At 40.7% G+C, this 27,096-nt stretch overlaps 1 protein-coding gene across 2 annotated transcripts; it reads right to left on the minus strand.

The window, feature by feature from the left end:
- Positions 1-1,229: 1,229 nt before the first annotated feature.
- Positions 1,230-27,096, minus strand: slc22a16 (solute carrier family 22 member 16). 2 transcript variants are annotated; one of them, XM_017713003.2, is made up of 9 exons: positions 26,880-27,090; positions 23,456-23,929; positions 21,004-21,121; positions 15,210-15,524; positions 12,510-12,750; positions 12,048-12,175; positions 8,347-8,456; positions 8,161-8,260; positions 1,230-2,268 (listed from the first exon to the last, which is right to left on the minus strand). In XM_017713003.2, the coding sequence occupies exons 1-9, from the start codon at positions 26,927-26,929 to the stop codon at positions 2,092-2,094; spliced, it is 1,713 nt and encodes a 570-aa protein (XP_017568492.1). In that variant the 5' UTR covers positions 26,930-27,090; the 3' UTR covers positions 1,230-2,091. The 2 variants fall into 2 exon arrangements, 1 of the variants encoding a protein (XP_017568492.1); XR_001858530.2 differs by lacking the exons at positions 1,230-2,268; positions 8,161-8,260 and adding an exon at positions 9,668-9,827 and having other exon boundaries at positions 8,372-8,456; positions 26,880-27,096.

Consider the following 27,096-nt stretch of genomic DNA (forward strand, 5'->3'; position numbering starts at 1 on the left):
AGCTGCTGCTGTTATGAACCAACAAACTTCTATAGTTTGCTAACATTACTGGAACTTTCAGTGGGAGCAAGTGTTCTATGGTCAGATGAGACAAAATAGAAGTTTTTGGCAAGAACCATCAGAGTTGGATTTGGTGTGGACACAAAGATAGACATGCAGAACGGTACAACGCTGGACAACTTGTTTGGATACATAGTATGATGTGCTCCACCAAGTAGCAGATATTACATCTGAACCTGACTGATTCAGGCAGAAAGCTTAAACTAGGCTATGTTTGGATGGTTTTAGATCAGGACAATGATTCAAAACACACCTGAAAATCAATATAGAAATGATTCACTGACCAAAGAATCAAGGTTTTTCATCCCAGTCTATTGACCTAAACCCCACAGAAAACTGTGGGATGAGCATGTGAGTGTGGACCTCAGAACCTGAAGGTTCTGGAGGTTCTGTATGAAGCAATGAGCTCAAATCCCTTGATTTTTCTCCAGTCTCATTGTGTTATAGGAAAAATCTCTTGGTAACCTTTTAAGTGCCAACAATCATGACACATATAGATTTGAAATATTTATCTCATGATGATGTATTTTTTCTCTATCATTGTGCTTCAAATAAAATTTAGATTTTTGTTAATATTTTGAATTAAAGATCAAAGAATTAAAATAGTTTTACAGCCCATTCTGCTCATCTTTATCAGGGGTGGAGGGCATTAATCCTGTGCTTTCCAAGCCTTGATAGAAGAATAATAATTTGTGAAATAATATTTAATATAATTTTTAGTTTTTTCTTATTTAATACAAAATTAGAACCATTTTGAAAACAAGAAGTTGAAGTTCTTCAAACGGCCAACAGAAAATCATTCAGTCAGGATTTTTTTGCATCAAAGTACTGACTGTATGTACAAGCTCTACAGTTGGTTCAGCGTTCATGAGCTGAATTTAAGGCCTGATGTGTCAGTTTAACAAATTACCATAATTAGGATCTGACAGTGGAATTAACCAAATTACCAAAAGTGGATGGGACCATTTTTTTCATGAGTCAGCTCAGATATTTTACATAACAAATGTTTCAAAAACATTTCTTTAAGCAATAAACATTGAATTTCACGTATAGAAATAACCAGAAACACTACACATTTTAATAGGCTATGTGCTGTATTCTCATAGTTCTCAAACTTCATGTTAGTGGTTTTAGATATAAATTAGATAAAAAGGATGAAAATAAAAATGTGAAGGTAAAAAACAGCTTTATTGTGAAATTATTATTAGCATTTTTACAATTACAGCATCTCTTGGATCTTAAATAATGAGAATGCAACGGAAATCTCAACAAAATATGAGGATTAAATGATTGGATATACTAGTTCAATTTCCATGGGTGAGAGGTATGTTTGGAGGAATTGGTCACCCTGGATTCCAATGCTTAGTCAAACAGTTCAAATAATACATGTTTGTACCATGATAGTAAGCAAACAAATAAATAAAATAAAAGAAAATAATAATTGAGTCATACAAATTACTATTGGTCTTTGCAGTGTATAAATACAATCACATAAAAATAACTACCATGAATATTCATTTTGAACATTGTCACAAATACCTACTTGTTACATTTTCCTTCTGTACTCAGGTGTCAGAACAAATGCCATAACAACTCCAAGTAGACAAAGTGAAAACCAAACAAAGGTCAGGTAATACTGAGGCAGCTTATAATCCTCTATCGACCACATACTTTCAATAGTAAAATTATAAAGAACCATCCTTTATGGAGCAAATATTGCCAAAATACTAATGCCAGCCATCATGGCTGACCTCCATGTCAATTATGTATTTAAAAATGCAATTTCCAAAAAAAACCCCTCAAAATGCAGACATCACTGCAGCTTCAAACAACAAAGAAGTCTTTTATAGCTGTTCTTCATTTTTAGTATGGCTGGTTTCCTTCAGTAATGGCTTTTTTACTGTTTATCCTCGATCCTGCAACCAAAATGATATATTTACTGGAAAGCTCTATTAAAGTTCCTACATGAGCTTTCAACAGTAGGGTGCTGAAGAGTGCTCTCTGTATTACTCCAGTCTCTCTCTTTGTGGCTCAAGCTTTGCTGTCAGTCAGGTTCATCTGCACCCCATCCTCTTTTGTCTTCTTCTTGCTAAATTTGGTACCCAGAGCACTGGCTTCCTCCAGGGTGGAGGTGAGGGGTTCCCCCAGCGTCTCTGGCAGGAACAAGGCCAGAACTCCAATAATGAAGGCTAGGATCCCCACAATAAGCTGAAGAGAGAAACAAATATTGAGGTAAATGTCATACAGAATTCATTAGATTAAGGTTAAAACGTCTCAATTCATAAATTATATTGCTCCATTACTTGTAAATGTTTTACTATTTCCTGTAACCGAGACAACTGAGCTACCTATCCATGTTCTTTTACAGGTACTGCTAGGTTGGACAAGCTTTATGGAACATTTGCAAAAATCCCATTTAATGTATTATGAAATTGTAGTAGACAACTCTTTGGATTATGCTATTAATTTCAAAGGTTTGTTTTGCATTGTTAGTTGCATTGTTAGGTTTATTGGTTGTAGTATGTTATATTGTAAATGTATGCAGACACCCCTCCTAATTACTGAGTTTAGGTGTTTCAGCCACATTCATCAATAATAATTGTATTATTTCAAGCACATATATATCAATGCAATCTCCATGGACAAAAACTGGCTGAAGAATGGGGGATACTGAAGAGCTGTGTTTGTAGCTAAGGCATACATTTCTGAGTTTGACAGAGGCCAGGTGAACGTTACACACTAGAATGCACTACTGTGCCAACAGTAAAGTTTGCTGGAGGATGGATAATGATCTGGTGATGTTTTTTCAGGGTTTGGGTCCCTTAGTTCCAGTGAAGAGTAAAGTTAATACTACAACATACAAAGACATTTTCGACAATTATTTACTCCCAAATTTGTGGCAACACTTTGGTGAAGGCCCTGTAGCAAAATCAATATCTGGGTGACCCAGAATCATGTCTGTTTAGGACGACACCCCCCATCCCTGAACTTTGAATCTCAGGGTTTTTCAAAGTTCAGACCGAGGTCATAAAAAAAACAGCCATTATGGGTGTACTTTGTGTACTTCTGGTGCCGGTCCCAAGCCTGGATAAATGTTGAGGGTTGCATCAGAAAGGGCATCCGGCGTAAAACTTGTGCCAAAACTATCATGCGGATCACAAATATTATTGCCATACCGGATCGGTTGAGCCCCGGGTTAACAACAACCGCCTCCGGTGCTTTTGACCAGCAGGGTGCCAGTGGAAATTGAACTACTGTAGGTCGAAGACCATCAAAGAGGAGAGGAGGAAGGCGGGTTAGAAGGCAGCGAGAGAGAAGGAAAGGCAGGAGTGTGGAGGTTAGAGTAGGGACTCTGAACATAGGGACAATGACTGGTAAAGGCAGAGAGCTTGCAGACATGATGGAGAGAGGAAGGTAGATATTCTGTGTGTTCAGGAGACCAGTTGGAAAGGAAGCAAGGCCAGGAACATTGGAGGTGGATTCAGACTGTTCTATCATGGTGTAGAGAGGAAGAGAAATGGAGTAGGGATAATCCTAAAGGAACAGCTTGGGAAAAGTGTTCTGGATGTAAAGAGAGTGTCAGACAGGATCATGAGCCTGAATTTGGAGGTTGATGGTGTAATTTTGAATGTGGTCAGCTCATATGCACCACAGGTTGGTTGTCAGTTAGAGGAGAAAGAGGAATTTTGGAGTAAGATGGATGAAGTGGTAGATGGTATCCCTAGAGAGGAGAGATTGGTGATAGGGAACAGTGGGGATGAAGAGGTGCTGGGTATGTATGGTGTGAAAGACAGAAATGCGGAAGGTCAGATGGTTGTAGATTTTGCAAAGAGAATGGAAATGGCTGTGGTGAACACGTATTTTCAGAAGAGGGAAGAACACAGGGTGACATACAAGAGTGGAGGGAGGTGCACACAGGTGGATTATATCCTTAGCAGGAGATGCCACCTAAAGGAGATTGGAGATTGTAAAGTGGTGCCAGGGGAAAGTGTAGCAAGGCAGCATAGGGTGGTTGTCTGTAGAATGAGATTAGAAACAAAGAAGAGGAAGAGAGTGAAGACAGAGCCAAAGATTAGATGGTGGAAGCTGAAGGAGGAGGATGCTTGCAGGCAGTTCAGGGAAAAATTGCAACAGGTCCTTGGGGGCAGTGAGGAGCTACCTGAGGACTGGAAAACTACAGCTAAGGTGGTGAGAGAAACTGGCAAGAATGTGTTGGGTGTTTCGTCTGGTCAGAGGAAAGAAGACAAGGAAAGTTGGTGGTGGAATGAGGAAGTCCAAGAGAGAATTCAGAAGAAGAAGGCAGCTAAGAAAAAGTGGGATAACCAGAGAGATGAAGGAAATAGGCAGGAATACCGTGAGGCTAGTCGCATAGCGAAAAGAATGGTGGCAAAGGCAAAGGCTCAGGCCTATGATGAGCTGTATGAGAGGCTGGACAGTAAAGAAGGAGTAAAGGACTTGTATCGTTTGGCTAAACAGAGAGATAGAGCTGGAAATCATGTACAGCAGGTTAGGCTAATAAAGGACAGAGAGGGAAGTGTACTAGTGAGTGAACAGAGAGTGATGAGTAGATGGAAGGAGTACTTTGAAGAACTAATGAATGAGGAAAACGAGAGAGAGAGGAGGACAACGGGGGGAGAGATAGTGGATCAGGAAGTGCAGAGAATTAGTAAGGTGGAAGTGAGGGCAGCTTTAAAAAGGATGAAGAATGGAAAGGCAGTTGGTCCAGATAACATACCTGTGTAGGTATGGAGATGTTTAGGAGAGAAGGCAGTGGACTTTTTAACCAGGTTGTTTAACAAAATCCTGGAGAGTGAGAGGATGCCTGATGAGTGGAGAAGCAGTGTATTGGTCCCCATTTTTAAGAACAAGGGTGATGTGCAGAGCTGCAGTAACTACAGAGGTATAAAGTTGATGAGCCACACCATGAAGAGTCGTTGAAGCAAGGCTAAGGCGAGAGGTTCAGATCAGTGAGCAGCAGTTTGGTTTCATGCCCAGAAAGAGTACCACAGATGCAATCTTTGCGTTGAGAGTGTTGGTAGAGAAGTACAGAGAAGGTCAGAAGGAGCTGCTTTGTGTCTTTGTGGATCTAGAGAAGGCATATGATACGGTGCCAAGACAGGAACTGTGGTACTGTATGAGGAAGTCAGGTGTAGCTGAAAAGTATGTTATGGTGGTGCAGGACATGTATGAGGATAGTGAGACAGTGGTGAGGTGTGCAGTTGGAGTGACAAATGGTTTCAAGGTGAAGGTAGGGTTACATCAGGGATCAGCTTTGAGCCCCTTCTTGTTTGCAATGGTGATGGACAGGTTGACAGATGAGGTCAGGCAGGAGGTTCCATGAACCATGATGTTTGCAGATGACATTGTAATCTGTGGTGAGAGTAGAGAGCAGGTGGAAGAGAATCTGGAGAGGTGGAGGTTTGCACTGGAGAGGAGAGGAATGAAGGTCAGTAGAGACAAGACGGAATACATGTGTGTGAATGAGAGGGAGGCGGGTGGAAAGGTGAAGATGCAAGGAGTAGAGGTCGTAATGGTGGATGATTTCAAATATCTTGGGTCAACCATCCAGAGCAATGGACAGTGTAGAAAAGAGGTGAAGAAGAGGGTGCAGGCAGGATGGAGTGGGTGGAGACAGGTGTCAGGGCTGATGTGTGACAGAAGGATAGCAGCAAGAGTGAAAGGGAAGGTTTACAAGACAGTAGTGCGTCCTGCTATGATGTATGGTTTGGAGACTGTGGTTCTGTCTAAAAGACAGGAGGCTGAGCTGGAGGTAGCGGAGATGAAGATGCTGAGATTTTCGTTGGGAGTGACAAGGATGGACAAGATTAGAAATGAGCAGATCAGAGGACAGTGAAGGTAGAGCAGTTTGGAGATAAAGCCAGAGAGGCCAGGTTGAGATGGTTTGGACATGTGTTGAGGAGGAATAGTGGATATATTGGGCAAAGAATTTAGAGATGGAGCTGCCGGGTAGAAGGAGAAGAGGTAGACCTCAGAGAAGGTTTATGGATGTAGTTAAGGTGGACATGGAGATGGTTGGTGTAAAAGTAGAGGAGGCAGTGGATAGGGCAAGATGGAGGCAGATGATCTGCTGTGGCGACCCCTAAAGGGAGCAGCCGAAAGAAGAAGAAGAAGACCGAGGTCATGAAAACAGGATTAGACTACCAACAAGTTTCACAAATTAAAATGACATTATCTTGGGAATATGGAAAAGAGGGAGTCTCTGCAACCCCCTTTTTGGACCATCTAGCATGTAGGCCATAAATTCCTGCCTGGCCTGCCAGATCTCCAAAACTTTTAACTAAACTTGTGAAACCAGGAATCAAGCTCTACAGACTGCACCAATATAGAATTGCCACCATGGGGTTCATTTCAAGAAGTCTGGAGATATCAAGATTGAGGTTGTTATGAGAATCTATAACAAAGTTTTTATATTTTATTGACACTTCAGATACTGAGCCACAACACCCCCCAAGTAGTGAGAATGAGGCACACCACACCACCAGCATGTACTTATAAAGGAATCCAAGGGACTTGGGTGTTACATGCTTGAGTACCAACATTTATATAATCTGTAAGTAATACTACTTGGTTATTAGAGTCCTTGAAAAGCACTCTATTGTTATCTCTCATACTTCTTCCACACCTTCGCCAATCACTGATGGGAAGCCCGCACGGCAACGCAGCATCTGCGACCAATGAAGAGAGGAACGCATGTGTTTGACCTTGAAGACGGCCCCTCTGAAGTCAACCCGACTCCCAAGTAAGCTGATTCCATCAATTTGCAGTCAGGTCTCTAATGCCAATTTCTTTAATAAGAAGAACTGTTAATAGGTACATCTCACTCAGCCATATATAGTTACTCATGTCCAGACTTAGGTTAATTCTCTACAGAGACTCTTTCAAGTTTAAGTTTCCTGCGTCTTACTGAGAACCACCCTGCCTCATATCATTTAACTGAACCACTTTACACGAGCTATGTTGTCCTTTTAACTTTTATCCTTTTGGTTGTGTTTTGTTTTATTTTCTTTTGTCTATCATTGAATGTAGTCCAAGGTAGTTTGATTTTTAGCCAATAAAATAAAAAAGTTTATTGAAGCATCCTTGCCCTGGTCTGTAGACTTTGAATACATCCAGGTTACCCCACAACCTCATCTAAAGGTTTCTAGCAATAATAACATTAATATTGCATAGACCGCAACAGTCCTCTCCAGTTTACTGTGCACAACAACAGGTCCAATTTGGCGTGGAGTAACTCCAGTAGCCTGCACAGGACTCTAAGCTCAACCTCACTGAACATCTTTGGGATGAACTGGAATGAACTGGAATGTACTGCGAGCCAGGCCTTCTCATCCAAAATGCTTTTTAGACTGAATGGGCACAAATTCCCAAAGACACACTTTAAAACCTTGTGGAAAGTGTTTTCAGAAGTGTGGAGGCTGTCATACCTGGAAATGGAGAGCAACTCCATATCAACGCCCAAAGTTTTGGAATGGGATGTCCAGCAACCTCATATAAGTGTACATATGGTCCACATACTTTTGGCCAAATTGTGTGTTCTGAGATAACATCTGCTTGACAGTCTAAGCAGAAGTTTCACTTGCTGTTTTAACATTGCTAGCTAACTAACTCATCAGCATCGCCTACTCCACTGGTTTCTGCAGCATGGCTGAAGTTAATCTGCTCACATATTTTGTGGCAGCAAAAGGGAGAGAGAAATAGAAAAACAAATGATTAGCTTCTGAAGTTTGAGGATGATTTATTCAGGAACAGTTGCTGTAGCTGTAAGGCAAGGTAAGTTCGATTATTATCTCTTTAGGTTGAATGAAACGTTTGCTAATGTTGAAAATGATTCCAATTTTTTTTTTAAGATCACATTGTTTAAGGAGCATGAATAGGGCAATTTCTCAAGATCAGGACTGCCATAACAACAGGTCTGTTACCTATTCAGTATATTTCATAGTTAATTTCATACTTCAGTTCATATACAACATATTTGATTAACTGATCATGAGTGGCATAAATCATAGTTCAGAAATGAGGTTTCAGGTAAAGATAACTGATGTGTGTTTAATCTGAAAAACAGAAGTGTGGTGTATATACCTGAGGCAGGTAGATCCAGATGCCAGCAAGGTAGACACAAAAAGGAGCCACCACACTCCCAACCCGACACATCATACTACCACTGCCCACCGCTAGTGACCTGCAAAGACATTGCTTACTTGCCACTTAATATTGCACTTTACTACTAAATACACATTATAATGCATAGCTTTGTACTTTACATACCTGATGACCGTGGGGTACAACTCACAGGTGTACAAATAAATCAGACCAAATGCAATGGCAATGGCAAACTTCCCTGTCATACTGAGGATGATAGCCATGAACGCAATGTCCTGCAGTGACGAGAGAGAGAGAGAGAGAGAGAGAATATCCCTTTCAGTGCACAGCTGTTGTGTGAGGTTTCTGATAGCTTTGCTGAGTGAGGGTCTTTAAGGAAGGCCTTAAATAGTTCGCACAAAATGCACAGGGTAATTATGATGAATGAAAGTGGACCATCACCAATATGAATTAAAACAAACAGTTAATAGTTACAGAAAAAATTATATGAATAATACACAGTTACATCTATCCATTGTTGGGCTGCCCTCTTCCATTCATTGTTAGTCATGTTAGCATGTTTAGTCAAGATATTCCTCTAATGTAATTGAAGACAAATACATGACAAATGAAGGTTGGTTTGATTCACATTATGCCAGACAGCTACCATCCAACATATGATAGAGAGATTTTGAAGTTTTTGAAGCATAGCTGACTTGGCACTAGACTAACCAAGTGCTTCAGACTGTGAATCAGCATTTCAGTCTGTAGTGACTGTAGGGACAAATGTGCTGCTATTGCTACACTGTGCATAATGTATTGTACAAACAATACATTGGCGCCAGTAAAACTGTAATTAATCTAACAAGAAATCTTAAGACATGCTTACTGATTTTTCAAAATCTTTGCAATGTAAACAAAGTGAATCTGAGTGCTCTGATGTGAAATCATGTGTCATAAAGGAATTTACAAACTTGGATTTTTTACAGTGATGATGATATGAACCAGTGGTCTTCAGCATAAACAAAGCTGTTATTTTTCTCTCCAAAACGACAAATGAACTGCTTTGTGTATTTCAGAGTTTTTACATGCATTGTTAATGATGGTAAAATAGTGATGAATCTAAAATGTTTTCTCTTGGGACTACACGCCCTGAATGAATTTCTGCCATAACTTGAATTGAAAAGTATCATGTCTTAAAACAGTTATAGAACAATGCCTCCGATGTCAGTGTGTGTTTTTGAGGGCAAATTTGCAGAGTTTCTAACTTAGAGGACAAAAATGTACCTTTTTTCCTGACAATGAAGTTATTTATTCTTCCAACTAACTAGGACTAACAGGTTCGTACTGTTCATTCAATTATCAACAAACATATGGCATGTGACTGGCATGTCATTTAAGTTCAAGTATTTTTAATTAACTAGCATGCAGAACTACTGAGAACTACTACTCAGTGTGTTCAGTGTCCTGATCAAGAACACAGAGACATGTTAGTGCAAACACACACCACTGGTCAGGAAGTTCATGGACGAGTGTTTGTCGTCCTCTCTATTTCCTCGGCAGATCTTTGCTCTGTTTTAGTGTCCCTCTTTATCTAATATGATGTGTCCCATTACTTAAGTTCTTCGCTGTGTGGGAGTTTTGATCTGGCATTGGTGTTTTGGTGTCTGTCCAACAAAAACAGACGTAGGTGACCTTGAAGACAAACACGCACACATATACATACACACAGGCTGGTGGAAATAAACACATTTCACACTTTTCTAATTATACCATGGCTGTCGATAGTATTCTAGAAGTGCATGTATCATAAATGCAGATTTAGACCAATCGACTGTTTGAGAAGTCCCATCTCCCTTAGTTAGTGTTACTAAGTATGGCAGTTTGATTCCAGAAATTCTGGAGTCACCTCCGATTCCAAGTCACACAAATTGATGGAATAGATTTTAAGAGTCCATTCCATTCAATAAACATGATTCCAAAATGAGGAGCAGTTGCCATAGTACACTGAGTAGTACGGCAACTGCTCCGCGTCTGAACGCAAAGTGCTCCTGCAGGTGGTGAATGCTGCCCAGTGTATCACATTGAGAACATTTTCCATAAGCGTTGCCTGGGCAGAGTGGGGAACATCATCAAGGACATTACTCATCCTAACCATGATCTTTTTACCCTCCTCCCATCTGGTAGGTGTTACAGGAGCCTTCGCTCCCGCGCCAGCAGGCTCAGAAAGAGCTTCTTCTCTGAGGGTGTGACCCTGCTGAACTCCACACCGTCACTTTAACCGCATCTTTGCGCTCACTTCACTGTATTGTACTTTATGTATTACTACATAACCTAGTATTACTGAACTATTCACATTTAAACAGTCTGTTACTACACTATTCATATTTGCACCAACAGTTACTGTACAAGTTTACTCTGCATACTTATCTTTTACATATGCTGCTCTCATAGGACATACTACCTCATTTTACACTCTCCACTCACTCTGTATTTATGTTTATTATATTTATACTTGCATATCCATATTTTCTTACCACTATATACCAGGCTTCTGCACTTTATATGTAAATAATACTGTTTTGCACTTCTGGTTAGATGCTAACTGCATTTCATTGGCTCTGTACCCCTACTCTGCACAATGAAAACAAAGTTGAATGTAAATATACATATAAAAATATATATCATTAATTATATTTGACTATAGCAAGCAATATTAGCATTGAATTAAGTATTGTTTGCAATATATTGTGCTCCACTTGTATATCATATTTTATTGTATTGCACTGTGTTTTGTAGTTTACTTTATTGTTGAATGCACTGTGTATTGTAGTTTATTTTATTGTATTGTATTGTATTGCATGGCACTGCAAGGCACAGACTTCTGTGCTCAACTCTGTTACTTTTTTCTGTGTATCTACACTGACTTTTGTATCTAGCAGTACCTGAGCTCAGGACTATCTTTTTCTCTAACCTAATTGATACTTTCTCTAGATAGACAAAGCACGTCTTGTAAGTCGCTCTGGATAAGAGCGTCTGCTAAATGCTAAATGTAAATATTAAAGATTAAGTAAATTATTAAATTTACTTCATTGTTCACTTTGTGCAACGTAAAGCACTGCTGGACTATCCATGTGTGAGCTGTGGAATAATGCATTTTTCAAAAAGGACGTCTAGTGAGTGACAGCAGAATATCCCACATTCCATGTGCATGTGGGTGAATGTCCCTGTGTGGAGTCCAAAGCTTTGAAGTCACCTCCACTGACTGGAATTGAGCAATTCATTCTTTTTGGGATAGACTCCTAGTCCTACTGCTTTATCTGTCAAACATTCAGCTCAATCTAACTGCATGTGCAACACTTGTGCTAACAGACTAAATGCATGTGGGCCAATTTGAAGTGAATGAAACTAGATTCTGGAAATGTTTACATTAATCAGACAAAGGGAATCATTTAATGTAAAAATACAAAGAATATAATGTATTATTGTGCATTATTAGTGCATTATTATCATTACAGAATTCTTAGATTAAAATACAGACTAATTTACTACCACCGCTGTTCTTACTGCAGGTTTGTTTTATGAAGTTCTGTCAAAGTTTTTCTTTGTCTTTTTTGACAGAGTAAGAAATGTTTAAAAACATTTGTGACTGACTCAGAAGCATCAAACATAATTTTGCAAATGGCCAGTTACACAAAACCTGTGAGTAACCAGTGTACAGTAATTGTGTAAACTGCACAGTAATTAGCTGATTTTGTGTTGGTCCATAGAAAAAACATTTAAAAACTCAATATTGTTATACTTATCATGTATTATGAAAATGTCTTCGTGTTGTGATATATTTTTGCTATACTGTTAAACACATACAAAAAGAAATGTGATTGTACCTGAGGTACTGCAATTATAAGCATGCAGGCTACTCCACTCAGCAGCAGTGCCGGAGCACAGGTCCATCTCCTGCCCACCCTGTCCATCGCGAAGCAGCCAATAAAGTACGAAGGCAGCTCAACGGCACCTACCAACAAACCACGTAATCAACTTTTTTTTACAAATTTGGTAATGAAACACTATGAACTGTGTTATTTGGATGAACTTTAGCCTCTCTACTCCTAACATACTGCAATGTAGGTGTGTTAGTGGAGTCTCAGCATAAAGGTTGATGAAGCAATTTGTGTATTTAAGCCTCAACACAAATATGTGAGAGACACTTTCTGTACACAGGCTTTATTCATGATTTACAGACTTACTTTTACAATATCCACCTATGTTTGACTCAATAGAACTTCATTTTACGAAGGCATTGTAATGTCATCCTACTTATCTGAGCATTCAATACACAGCCTTCTTACCAGCAAGGAAGAGGTTGACATATTGGTTTCCTCCCAGGTTAACAGAACCCAGGCTGAACACATAATAGCCTAGTGAACCGATGAACCAGATTGCCCAGCAGGTGGCGCTGCGGCTGGCCATCTTCCAGCTACCAAACATGTCCAAGAGACTCAGCTTCTTCTCTGGCTCTTCCATCCCGTTTTCATCTTTCTGTGTGCTCTTCAACAAGGCCTTCCCATTGTCATCCAACAAGTCTGATACCTATACCACAAAGAAAATAAAAACATAAGCTCAAAAATAAAGTATTAATGTGTATTAAAGTGTATTATGTATTAAAATGTAAATCTTCATAAAGCCAATAAATTATTTCAGTACAGCTGTTTTAGCAATATTACATTTTTATTTATGCAGCACTTTATAATTTTAGTTATAAAGATGATAAAAAGTGCTTTGCACATGAAGCTGAGAACATTAGAAAGATAAAATACCATTGTCTAAATGAAATAACTACAGAATAAAAAGTAGTATACTAGAAATTAATCCAAACTAGCTTAATCTGCTTTTAAAAACACCTTTGAATATTGCACTATTGCTATCCCAGAATATAGGAGCTATATAAGGAAAGTATTTTTCATTAACTGAGCTATAACTGATCATGGGCACAATAAGCCTGTTTCAGCCGCTAAAACACTTCAAGAGGCTGGCAAAATATGCTGGAGCATAAGCATAAGCAAGAGCTCACAGTCAGTGCAGAACTAAACACAAACCAATGTAAACTAAATAAGACTTTTTTTTTCCAGGTAAGCACACAGGCCATTGCATTCTGAACTAAGTGGAGGAAAGCAAAGCAACCAATCAGTGATACATTACAAAAATCTAATCCAGAAGTTATGAAACTAGCTGGAAATAAAAGGAGAATACTGAGGGCCCTAAAACAGAGCCTTGGGGAACACCATATTGCATTCCTCTTTGTCTGGAAAACTACCCATATATATACAAACTGATAGCAGTGTTTTAGTGAGAGAAGCCACTTAGAGACCAGAGCATCTTAGATAAGATTCAGTCTGTCTTGAAAAACGGTTTTCAAGCTTGTTCATTTCAACATTATCAAAAGCTGCACTCAAATCCAGCAGCAACAGGAGAGAGATATTTCCATAATCTGTGCTGACTCTGTATTATGATGTTCCTGAAAGCCAAGATGAAACGATTTTTAAAAAATGCAGAACTGCTGGCCAAAAACTTTTGTCTCAGTCAGAAATGGATTTTTTTATATACTTTTTCTATACTGCACAGAGTTTTTGTGCCATGATCAACAATATCAAAAATCTAATCAAAACTCAAACAGCTGAGCCATAGTTGAGAGATTTATGCTATACTGTCAAGCAACATAAGCACTGTAATAAACTCAGCTGTCAGGCCACAGATGGCAAGATATCCCACCAGTTCTCTGTAGTAAGGTGATAGTGTTGGCTACACTCCACGACTCACAGTTTCATCGATGCAACCTTGCCACATGGCTACACCCAGTGTAGCATTCAAAATGAATCAAAAATAAGCGTGTATAGCTCATATTATATTAAATCACAATATTATAGCAACAGTATCCAATTCTCTGTCATTCCATATGATTGAACAAGTCCAATGGTGAAACATTTCACACTGTAATAAAAAAAACTAATTTGAAAAGTTTATTACTTCATATCTCATGTATTTGTAACTCATCTTATTGTTTTATTTCTTATTCTCCACACAAATAAGCTATATCTAAGTGTCATTTGAATAGTTGTTGCTCCATCATCAAACTGCACCATGAAAGGGTGGGTAAATTACCCCACACACCACAGAATCAACATGGATAGCATGGGAAAACATTGGCAGGCACACCTGTCTACATTAGGGGCTTGACCTCAGATTACAGCAGTAGCTCTCCCACTTTAGTTGCAGGGCTTTACTCAGAGGAGCCTGTCAGAGGCCGGTGTGCCTTCAATTCAAAATGTCTGCATAATTCAATAATCATAATGCCAAGTCTATCAGTGTGGTTTGAAATGCTCTGTTTTAGAGAAACTTGCCGAGTCAGAATTGCTTACAGTGGTGGGGATAGGTGCCAGACATCAGCCTATAACAGCTCCCTCACAGAAACTTATTACAGGAACGTGTTAGGAATACGCTGCCTGATGTCTAGCATATTATTTTACAATAGTTTTGAGATAAGCTCTTGGCTTAAAACACAGTACACAGAGTGCTTTATAAGGTAAAAACAGCCTCCAAATAATATCTTCACCATTATTTCACCATTTCTAGCATGACATACAAGAACATGTTCACTGCTGGTTTTGGAAAGTAAATGAAATGGTAATCATTTCAGTGTAGAAATCACAACCTCTGGTTCCCATCACCACCACTGTAAATCTGTGTTGCTAAGGTTCTTTACAATGCACCATTTCACACCAAACTACTCTGAATAACCTTTTTACCTGTGAGTTAACAACTGAGTTAAGAAGATATTCTGAGAAATCAGTGGAATTGTCCTTGATAGTAAACAAGCCATTATAATTATTAATCAGCCAGATTTGACACAATTATAGATGGATGAGCAGAAATGAATAAAATTAAGGAAATTTAAAGCAAAGAAATATTTCTAGAAATTACACTTTCATACTTAATACGGCAAAGAAAGCCATCACAAATGACTTGGAGCAGTCTCATTGTGCAAGTTCTACCTTGAGTTTGGGCTCCAGACCATTGAAGTGTGCGATGGTGTCCAGCAGCTCCTGTGCTTCCTCATGCCGTCCTTTAGCGAGCAGATAGAAGGGCGTCTCAGGGAACTTCCAGCAGTAGAGCAGGAATGGACAGGTGCTGAGAGTCAGGATGATCTGGTAGAGCCACCAGACACGCACCAGATACCCCACCAGAGCCACCACCATGATTCCCACCGCAAAGGCTGCGTGCACATGCATAGAGGTCCATGTACGCACCTTATTCCCCGTAAACTCCGTAACATAGACAAAGACGACAACCAGATAGCCACTCGACACCTGCCAACAGAGAGAGAGAGATCAGAGACAGGGAGAAGGGTAGAAGGGCAAGTGATAGGCAGGGAGGCAGAAGGAAAAAAACAAAACAAACATTTTCTTTATTCTCTTTATCCTTTTTTATCCATCCATCCATCCATCCATTATCTTCCGCTTGTCCGGGGTTCGGGTCGCGGGGGCAGCATCCTAAGCAATGAAGCCCAGACCTCCCTTTCCCCAGCCACTTCCACCAGCTCTCCAAGGGGGATTCCGAGGCGCTCCCAGGCCAGCTGGGCGATATAGTCGCGCCAGCGTGTCCTGGGTATTCCCCGGGGTCTCCTCCCAGGTGGACTCGCCTGTGACACCTCCCGAGGGAGGCGTCCAGGAGGCATCCTAACCAGATGCCCGAACCACCTCAGCTGGCTCCTCTCGACGTGAAGAAGCAGCGGCTCTACTCCGAGTCCCTCCCGGATGACTGAACTTCTCACCCTATCTCTAAGGGAGAGTCCAGACACCCTGCGGAGGAAACTCATTTCGGCCGCTTGTATTCGCGATCTTATTCTTTCGGTCATTACCCAAAGCTCATGACCATAGGTGAGGGTGGGAACGTAGATCGACCGGTAAATCGAGAGCCTTGCCTTATGGCTCAGCTCTTTCTTTACCACAACAGACCGGTAAAGAGCCCGCATCACTGCTGACCCAGCACCAATCCGCCTGTCAATCTCCCGCTCCCTTGTACCATCACTCGTGAACAAGACCCCGAGATACTTGAACTCCTCCACTTGAGAGGGCTCTCCACCCTTTTCCGCCTGAGAACCATGGTCTCGGATTTAGAGGTACTGATTCTCATCCCAGCCGCTTCACACTCGGCTGCAAACCGATCCAGCGAAAGCTGAAGTTCGCGGCCTGATGTCCCCAATAGGACCACATCATCTGCAAACAGCAGTGATGTGACCCTGAGGTCACCAAACCGGACACCCTCCATCCCTTGACTGCGCCTAGAAATTCTATCCATAAAAATTATGAATAGAATCGGTGACAAAGGGCAGCCCTGACGGAGTCCAACTCTCACTGGGAACGAGTCTGACTTACTGCCGGCTATGCGAACCAAACTCCAGCTTTGTTTGTACAGGGCCTGAATGGCTCGTAGCAAAGAGCCATGTACCCCGTACTCCCGAAGCACCTCCCACAGAATACCCCGGGGAACACAGTCGAATGCCTTCTCCAGATCCACAAAGCACATGTGGACTGGTTGGGCAAACTCCCATGAACCCTCCAGAATCCTGGAGAGGGTGAAGAGTTGGTCCAGTGTTCCACGACCAGGGCGGAACCCGCACTGTTCCTCCTGGATCCGAGGTTCGACTATAAGCCGGACTCTCTTCTCCAGTACACTTGCATAGACCTTGCCAGGGAGGCTGAGGAGTGTGATTCCCCTGTAGTTGGAACACACCCTCCGGTCCCCTTTTTTAAAAAGAGGGACCACCACCCCAGTGTGCCAATCCAGTGGCACCGCCCCCGATGTCCACGCAATGTTGAAAAGGCGTGTCAGCCAAGACAGCCCCACAACATCCAGAGCCTTGAGGAACTCAGGGCGGATCTCATCCACCCCTGGAGCCTTGCCACCAAGGAGCTTCTTAACTACCTTAGCGACTTCGGCCTCAGTAATGGACAAGCCTATTCCCATGTCCCCAGACTCAGCCTCCTCACTGGAGAACGTGTCGGTGGGATTGAGAAGGTCCTCAAAGTATTCCTTCCACCGCCCAATGACGTCTTCAGTCGAAGTCAGCAGCACACCATCTCCACTATATACAGTGCTAGTGGCACACTGCTTTCCCCTTCTGAGTCGCCTGACGGTTTGCCAGAATCTTTTCGGAGCCGACTTAAAGTCAGTTTCCAAGGCCTCACCAAACTCCTCCCATACACGGGTTTTTGCCTTGGCAACAACTGAAGCCGCAGATCGCTTGGCCTGTCAATACCTGCCAGCTGCCTCTGGTGTCCCACAGGCCAACCATGCCCGGTAGGACTCCTTCTTCAGCTTGACGGCATCTCTCACCTGGGGTGTCCACCACCGGGTTCGAGGATTACTGCCCCGACAGGCACCAACTACCTTACGGCCACAGCTACAGTCAGCCGCTTCAGCAATGGAGGAACGGAACATGGCCCATTCTGAGTCAATGTCCCCCACCTCCCCCGATATCTGGTCAAAGTTCTGACGGAGGTGTGAGTTGAAGATCAATCTGACAGGTTCTTCTGCTAGACGTTCCCAGCAAACCCTAACTATGCGTTTGGGCTTGCCTGGTCTGACCGGCATCTTCCCCCACCACCTGATCCAACTCACCACCAGGTGGTGATCAGTTGACAGCTCAGCTCCTCTCTTTACCCAAGTGTCCAAAACACATGGCCGCAAGTCCGATGACACGACTACAAAGTCAATCATTGAACTGCGGCCTAGGGTGTCCTGGTGCCATGTGCACTTATGGACATCCTTGTGTTCAAACATGGTGTTCGTGATGGACAAACTGTGGTTTGCGCAGAAGTCCAAAAACTGAACACCACTCGGGTTCAGATCAGAGAGGCCATTCCTCCCAATCACACCCCTCCAGGTCTCACTGTCATTGCCCACGTGAGCGTTGAAGTCCCCCAGTAGGACAATAGAGTCTCCAGGAGGAACACTTTCAAGCACCCTTCCCAAGGACTCTAAGAAGGCTGGGTACTCTGAACTGCTGTTCGGTGCATAAGCACAGACAACAGTCAGGACCCGTTCCCCAACCCGAAGGCGTAGGGAAGCTACCCTCTCGTCCACCGGAGAAAACCCCAACATACAGGCACCGAGTCGAGGGGCTATGAGAAAGCCCACACCTGCCCGCCGCCTCTCACCATGGGCAACTCCAGAAAAGAATAAAGTCCAGCCCCTCTCAAGGAGATTGGACCCAGAGCCCAAGTTGTGTGTTGAGGTGAGCCCGACTATATCTAGCCGGTATCTCTCAACCTCACGCACCAACTCAGGCTCCTTCCCCGCCAGTGAGGTAACGTTCCAAGTTCCAAAAGCCAGTTTCAGCAACCGAGGATCAGAACGCCAAGGCCCACGCCTTCGGACACTGCCCGATCCACAACGCACCGAACCCCTACTACTGCCCCTCCCATTGGTGGTGGGTCGATGGGAGGTTCCTTTTTTATTTTTACACAAAATTCTACCCTATTTAGTTGTGTTATGTTTTTTTTTATAAACATAATATTTGAAAAGCAGCTGATTGCTTGGTAGATTACAATAAAAACTCCAGTAATATTATGTTACAAAAATACAAATTAAAATGATCTACTTGTCTAAATAACTTGTAAATAATAAAAAAAACATATATATATAAGAGAAGTACACACCAGTCTTAGCACAAAGTTTTTCATTGCAGTAACATGATCAATCTATAAGCAATTAGTTATTACTTCTTGCAAACAGTAATGAAATTGTATTATTTCTTAAAGTAATTACTTATTACTTATTTCTACTTCATTCTCTAAAACCCACACAAATCTGTGACTGAAAACCAAGGAAAACCATGTTGTCCTTTTCTATAATTTATGTAAAAAGAAACAGCCAATCAAAGTAAAAATTATGCAAAAGCCCTGTCAGTTTCCCTGCCTTTGAACAAGGGAGCCAGTCAATGAAAATGATCAACAGCTGATGCTTTTTTAAAACTGAAAAACTAGGCTGATAAAAAAACTGTCAAAAAACAGCTGCTGCAAAATTAAAATATTCACAATAAAATGGAAAGCCTACAGGGCTGTTCCTGTTTAAAGCCTGCCTGTCTGGATGAGGTGGGCCTGCTTCCATTTCCAGAGTCATGTCGTCATTTCTCACAAGTAGACCACAAGCATACAAATGATGTCTAAAAACAAGCATGAATAATGAAAATAATACTATTCCCTTAGAGACAAAGGGTTAACAAATTATACAGAGAAACTGATAAAGGACTACAGTCTGTAAAACTACAGAGTGCTCCTATAAGGTAAGCGGACAATGAGTATAGATACAAAGCTATTGATCAGAGGTCATTAACTTTCAAGACCATGGTCCGGATGCGGAGCCAATAAAAGTATTCAGTGGAATGAACCAAGCATTTCTGTATCAAAGCCAACTGACATATGTAAACATGGGTTGTTTTCCAGCAAAATACATGAACATGAATCATGAAATCATGAAATCAAAGGTTCCGTAGCAGCCCTTGTTTGAATTTTATCCAATCATATATGTCTATATAAAAGACTCATATAAACTTTAAAAGGGTCTATTATTCATAATTTAATAAGACTGTAATGACATATTTGTATGACACTGGAGATGTAAGCATGTGAACAGTCACAGTTATGACTAGTAAAGTAACACAAGTGTTCACATTTACTTCATTTATTTACCTTATTTCTTTCATATAGCTTGAGGACACATCAGGCCTTATTCATCAAATTTGCATATAGTCAAATCAGACAGTAAAATGATCAGACAGTTTTGTTATTCTTAGGTTTCATCTTCACTGTATCTGTATGATCATTCACGTATGGTAAGCGTTTATCAACCTCAAAAAAGAAAATGCTTGATTTGGCAAACTAACAAAACTAGTCTCATCTATAATACCAACAATGAGAATAAAATAACAGTAATACTAATGATTTGTGCACATAGCAGTCTAGTACAAATGTAGATGTACTTATTTTACATGCAACTATTCCATGTTGCATTTAAAGACATATTACATTGTGCTTTTGTTTTATACTACTGACACTGCATAAAAATGTAAAAATACAAAACCCAGCTGGTGTGGAAGCATTACATTAACACAGTGTTTAATTTTGTTTAAGAAAAATATTCACACTACAAAATCACTTCATTTTACATTATAGCTAACTTACAGTTTATCTTTATTTCACATTTTATTTGTTCCAGTCAGCCAGTTACAATTTTAACACTGTACAGTGCTCGACCTCAATCTCTGCCTACAAGCACACTGACCATTGACGAGCCACTGAATGCTTTCGTTTCATTGGCTTCCCTACCAACACATCTGCATGAAGTAGGGTGTACTTCATGTAAATGAAGTGCTGGCAGGCTGGCTCTTGATTTCACGCACTGAGGTTACTTAACCATTTATGCTTACATCTCCACTTGTATGAAGGTATTGTATGAATCAGACACAGAATAGTCTGTATGCCATTAAAGACCATCAAATCTGCGCTCTTTATGCTACTTTGATGAACCCACTGACCCAGTCAAGACTATATGCATCATTTCCACTAACCTTTTCAAGACAATTTTGGAAAAGGGGCTATATTTTATGTTTTAGTCCTAGCTCCCTGCTCAAGAAGGAAATTTCATGTGCTCAAATAGTTTGTTGACTTTAAGTGCAAACTGTACACTTTGCACTTTTCTGTGTTTGGAATGGTTCATTCGTTAACTCATTCACTGTTCACTACATATGTACTTGAGAATAATCAGAAGATGTACCAGACTTACCATGGCAAGAAGGAAACGCATCACCACAAACAAGTAATAGTTTCCAGTAAATGCCACAGTGATGCCAAACACAAACTGGCACATGCTGGTGGCCATTAGAATGGGCCGTCGGCCAACCCTGTAGAAAGAGAGAAATGGTGAATGAGAAAATAGTTATATTTATTGACATTCAAATGAATCATACTATCTGCAATATCTTTATGTGCATGGGTCTAGTGACACTACCCAGCTAAAAATGCCCCTAAAACAGACCGTTCTAAAAATCTGATTTAGCTGAGCCATGTTATAAAGTACCTGATATGATCACCCACATCAATGGAATTCTTTTTTTATGGAACAATAATCGAAAAATATTGGACTATTCTTTGACTATTTTGTTGCTTGCCAACTGTGGCCTACTGTTAACAAAATACATTGCTTGTTAAGCTAAACTGAACTGATTTTGTAATTATTATTAAGGTACAGCACACTTGTTTCATGTTCTGTTGAGGCAACGTGATATCGCTTTCAGGTCTGGTGAGCAGTATGGCGCTGTATGGAGCTGACCTGAAGAGAGGGATCAGGAAAGCCAAGATACAGTACAAAAACAAAGATCGAAAATAATTTCAGGACCAACAACTCGAGGCAAGTGTGGCAGGGAGTCCAGCATCTCACCCACTACAAGTCCAGCAACACCACAATGGCTGTAGGTGACTTGACACTTGCGGAGGAGTTGAACCACTTCTTCACATGGTTTGAGGTGAAAAGTTAAGAGATTGCAGCAGCCAAACCGTCCAACTGCAGCAGCTCAAGCCTCACAGTGCAGGAACACGAGGTGAGGTGCACACTGAGAGCAGTGAACCCTAGAAAGGCGGCAGGATCTGATGGAGTGACTGGGAGGGTCCTCAAAGAGTGTGCGGATCAGCTGGCTGGGGTTTTTAGTAAGATCTTCAATGCATCACTGTCCCAGTCCTTCATACCACCATGTCTGAAGTCAGCCATAATTGTACCTGTACCTAAAAAGACCAATATCAGCAGCCTCAATGATTATCGACCAGTCGCTCTGACACATATCGTCATGCAGTGTTTTGAGGAACTGGTTAAACGTCACATCGTATCCTGTCTCCCACCCACAACTGACCCATTTCAGTTTGCATACAGAGCTAACAGATCAACAGAGGATGCCATAGTAACAGCATTCCACACTCTGCTTTCAATACCATACTCCCGGAAAGACTGACAGTTAAATTATTGGACATTGGTCTTTCAGAAAACATCTGTTGCTGGATTAGAGACTTCCTCTCACATCACATACAGAGAGTTAGAGTTGGACCAAATCTCTCCACAGCCCTCAGATTCAACACCGGATCTCCACAGGGCTGCATGCCCTGCATGTCCACTGCTCTATACCCTGTACATGAGTGACTGTGTAGCCATCCAGACAATGTCACAGTTAAGTTCGCGGATGACACCGCTTTAATTGGACTTATATCTGATGGTGATGAAACAGCATACCAGGAGGAGGTCCAAAGGCTAGCGGGTGTTCAGACAACAACTTGGTCATCAACACCTCCAATACTAAAGAACTTATTGTAGATTTCAGGAGGAGGAATTCTGATTTGCAGACAATCTGGATAAATGGGGAGTTTGTAGAGAGGGTATCCACTTTCAAGTTCCTGGGGATGCATATGAACGTAGACCTCCAATGGAGTTCCAATACTTCAGCGGCCGTGAAAAGGGCACAGCAACATCTCCACTTTCTAAGGATCCTCAGGAGGCTCAATCTTAAGAAGGAACTGCTGACTGTTTTCTACCGCTGCTCCGTAGAGGGTGTGCTGACTCATTGTATCTCTGTGTGGTTCTCCAGTTGCACCAGGGCACACAAAAAGGACTTACAAAGGTGATTTGATGACCAAACACCGCACAAAAAAAAGTGGACATCCCCTACCATCCCTTAAGGAACTCTACAGCAACCGCTGTCTCAGAAGGGCAGACAGGATTAAAAAAGACAGCACACACTCAGGGTACCAAATGTTTAAACTGATGCCATCTGCAGATGTTACAGACAAATGAAAAGAAGGACAAACAGACTAAAAGAAACATGTGACTGATCAGGTTTTGGTGCAATTCCACACTGGGGCAATGGCATACTGTGCAATTAACAGTTCATTTCAATGGGCCAGTGCAATTTATAACTGAAAAATTCAACTTTCATGGGTCATGTGCAATCGTTTTTGTTTACATTTTGTTGAGTCTAAATCTGTAGAGTATTTAAATTATTTTATCTTATTTTATTTTCTCGTTCTTTTTCTTTGCACCAAGAGTGGGGGGTTTGTACCTCAATTTCGTTGTGCAAGTGTACAAGTGCAATGACAATAAAGTTTATTCATTCATTCATTATAAACTAATATACTAGTATAAGTAGGTCTAGACCTTTTCATTGGACACATAAATTAACACACACCAAGCATACCTATCAGCGATGTCTCCAAACACCAGCGCTCCAATCAGGACCCCCAGCATAAAGGTTGGCTGGGAAAGCTTGGCCAGCCATTCCTTTTCACACACCAGGTCCCAGTCGGTTACTATGCTCTGCTTCACCTGGCTGTGGTCGAACACATAGTGACCACATGACTCCACAGACGTGTTGCCGTAGAACTCATAGCGAAAATTGACCGCATCATGGCGCTGTACTTTGAGACAGGGGCTGAGCTCCCACTGCTCTCCATTGATCGTCTGCACCACCACCGCCCCATTCCCAGGCTTGTAGAATGACCAGACATCTTCCAGAGAGTTTCCAGAGTGGTTCCCATACAGGACATTTGTGATGTTCCAAGGTGCATCACAGAGGAATTTTGGTGTCTCCACAAAGAACACAGAGGCCAGGTAGTGAATCCCACAAGACATGGCCTGGAAAACAGCGGCGAAGTACAGGCATGCCTGGAACCTGGGAGAGGATTAGTACAATGATGATCAATCCTGTAAAGATTAAAATTATTTGCCTGTTTTTTTGGTCAAGAAGTGCAGAGATTTTAATTTTCGTACTGCCCAGATGGTTAGTTATTTTAGGTTGTGTTGTAGAAAAGTCTTTAGTGTTTGGTTGCTTTTGATCAGTTTAAAAATCTATAGGTAGCATGTGAATAGATTAAATTTCCCCACTTAAAACACAAGAGAGTGTTGTTAATAATAGAGGCTGTAATTAAAATCATAACGCTTGTGGTTTAAAAACTTACACCCTTTGAAATGACAATTTTGAGTGGCACTTTATGTGGAGTGATCCTTTGAGACTCAATGGACTTTCAGTAACATGTCAAAACATGTTTGGGTTGAGGTTAAGGTTAGGGTTAAGATCAGGACCCGGGTTAGGGTTAAGTTTTGTGTAATGGAAGTAACACATTAACAATACATCTGCTTAATGTAAGTAATGTATCAACAAAACATCTAGAAGATATTTACTTCAGTATATTCAGATGCTGCACTATTGATACTTCACTGATGTGTTGTTTTTGTTTTACTGAGAATATATTAAGAGTTCATTAATCATCTACAAAGACCACTCTAAATAAAGTGTCACCCAACTTTGACATGAAAACAATCTTTTAGCCCTAGAGGAATACATTGTTGCTGTCAGAACAAAACCTTGTATCTCCAATTTTTTTTTTGTTGTTTACATTGTATTTTACGTGATGAACAGATCAGTGGAAATGCTCCAGTACTACCTGGAAAAGATCTTGTTTAACTGACTTCCACACAAAGTTAAGGATGTTGTTTGCTTCTCCTGCAAAGTTACCATTGGAGATATGAGGTTTTGTTCTGACAGTGTGAATATGCAGAATTGAGAATAATTACCTGGGCCATTGATGAACATTTTGGGAACATTATTCAATATTTAAGACTACATGCAAAGGAATTAATTCTATGGATGATTCTACCAAACAGGTTCAAAGTCATAGCTGAAAACACAATTTCAGACTTTTAACTGACTTGGAATTAAAATCCGACTAAAATCATTTTGCACTGAGTGACACTTTTCCTTAATTATGTTTATGTTATTAAAACAAAAAAGATTAAACATTCCATTTTGTCACATTAAAACAATCCTATGGTAAAGTGACTATTTCTGTAGTGACAATTGTAGCTAATTTTGAGCATAATTCAAAGCTGTGGACAGTTGCACATACATAAAATCATAATACTTTTCAGTAAAACACAAAACTGATTACTGAACTGTAGAAAATAGGTGTTTTGGTATTAATCATTCTTAAGGTTACACACTGACTTTTAGGTGTTGGGAAACAAAGATCTTTAAAAATGTAAGCATTACTTTTACAAGTACACCTCCCAATAGAAAGTGCCCTATAAATTATGCTTTTGTATATTTTTACCTTATTACTGTATCAACTAATATCTTGAGGATAAATAGATAATCCTTGTACATATCTAAAATCTGGCTTCTTAACTGTTGTTGTTTAAACTGCAGACTTATTATTCATTTTAATCATCTGAAAGAGCAATTTAATAGATTTTTCAAAATATATTCATAAATCAAATGTTAAAATGTACACAAAGTTCTGCAGTGTGGTTTGATGTGAAATGCTCCATTCTACATAAACAATTCACAGTGGAGGTCATAGGAACCAAACATCTGAAGCAATTAATGCTTCTAAAGGCTCCCTCACAGAAATCATCTGGTTTTTGTTGATTTAAAAGCAGTGGTGGACAGTAACAAAGTAAATGTAATTACTGTACTTAAGTAGTTTTTTCATGTGTCTGTACTTTACTGAGGTTTTTCCATTTTGGATGACTTTTTACTTTCATTCCACTACATTTCAAATATTTCAATAAATAAAAGTCAAATATTTAACTTTTACTCCACTACATTATGAGAAATCTGTCGTTCCTTTTGGCTTATGTGTGCGTAAAAATCTAACAAACCAAAAGGTAAGAAGTGCAAAGCAAGAACACCTATCAGGGCATAGCGGCACTTTATTTTGAGCTTGTTTTGACCTGTTGGACAAACAGACCCAGTGCAAGCACACAGTTCAACATCAGTGCAGCAGGTTAAAATTTTGGGAGAGTCTATTCAACATAAATAATGAGCTAACCTAACTTTTTGTAAATAGAACACAATTTGCAAGTTGCAAATAAATCTTAAACTGCTTGTTTGCAAAAAGTGATTTCAGAGCCACTCGGTTCTACCTGATGGAAGCGGTTTGCCTTCAGTGTTTCGTGCTTAAGATAATTTTAATAGACATCAACGTCACTGATTAATGACATTCTATCAAATGTTTGGTTTACCAAGAGAGACACAGGAGCATTTTCACCTGAAATGAGTTCATGAAGAGTGTTGTTACAAAAATGATAACAGAACATTAAAGTCATAATGAATCTTTTAGTCTCTGAAGTGAAATACTTTTGTATTTTCCCTCAAGTGGCGGTCTAAAGGGAGGAACTTCTACTTTTACTTGAGTAATATTTTACCTTGGGTGTCTCTACTTTAACTCACCACTGTTTAAAAGTCATTTATGAAGGAGTAATACATACATTCATTAATCCAAAGAACCATTTCACCATGCAAAGACCCTCTGCCTTTACTAAAGAACCATCTTTTTAAAGAGTGTATATATCATTCCAGCCAGACACAAATGAACACTGTAGGAGTTTCTTCAAGGCTGTGCAGATCATTCTACACCGTTAACTATTCATTCAGGGGGTTTTGTTACTGAGGCAAACAGGCGACTGAATAAACTCTCAGCAGATCTTTATGAAGCAGGTGACTGTAAACAGGACCTCAGTGTCCGCGACCATTTATCAAAGTTCACTGACCTATATTCTACAACTTTCAGTCTAATTCCTCCTCATTCCCTCTACCACACACAGACAGCGCATTCACGTACCTCCCGAAGTGCCCGAGCTCGTCGAACAGTCGCTCCACGCCGGTGCTCATGTTGAGAGTGAGTGGCGTCCAGGAGCTGCCGGCTTCAATACACACACTGTCTAAATGTTGGCTATCCTTCGTCTCAGCGTGGAAGGGGCGGTTACTGCAGAGAACCTTCCTCTCCTCACACTGACACTGTCACACCATGTTCTCAGTGTCCAGCGCGGATTTCCGCT

Source organism: Pygocentrus nattereri, chromosome 4 (genome assembly GCF_015220715.1).
Source record: "Pygocentrus nattereri isolate fPygNat1 chromosome 4, fPygNat1.pri, whole genome shotgun sequence".
Lineage (NCBI taxonomy): Eukaryota > Metazoa > Chordata > Actinopteri > Characiformes > Serrasalmidae > Pygocentrus > Pygocentrus nattereri.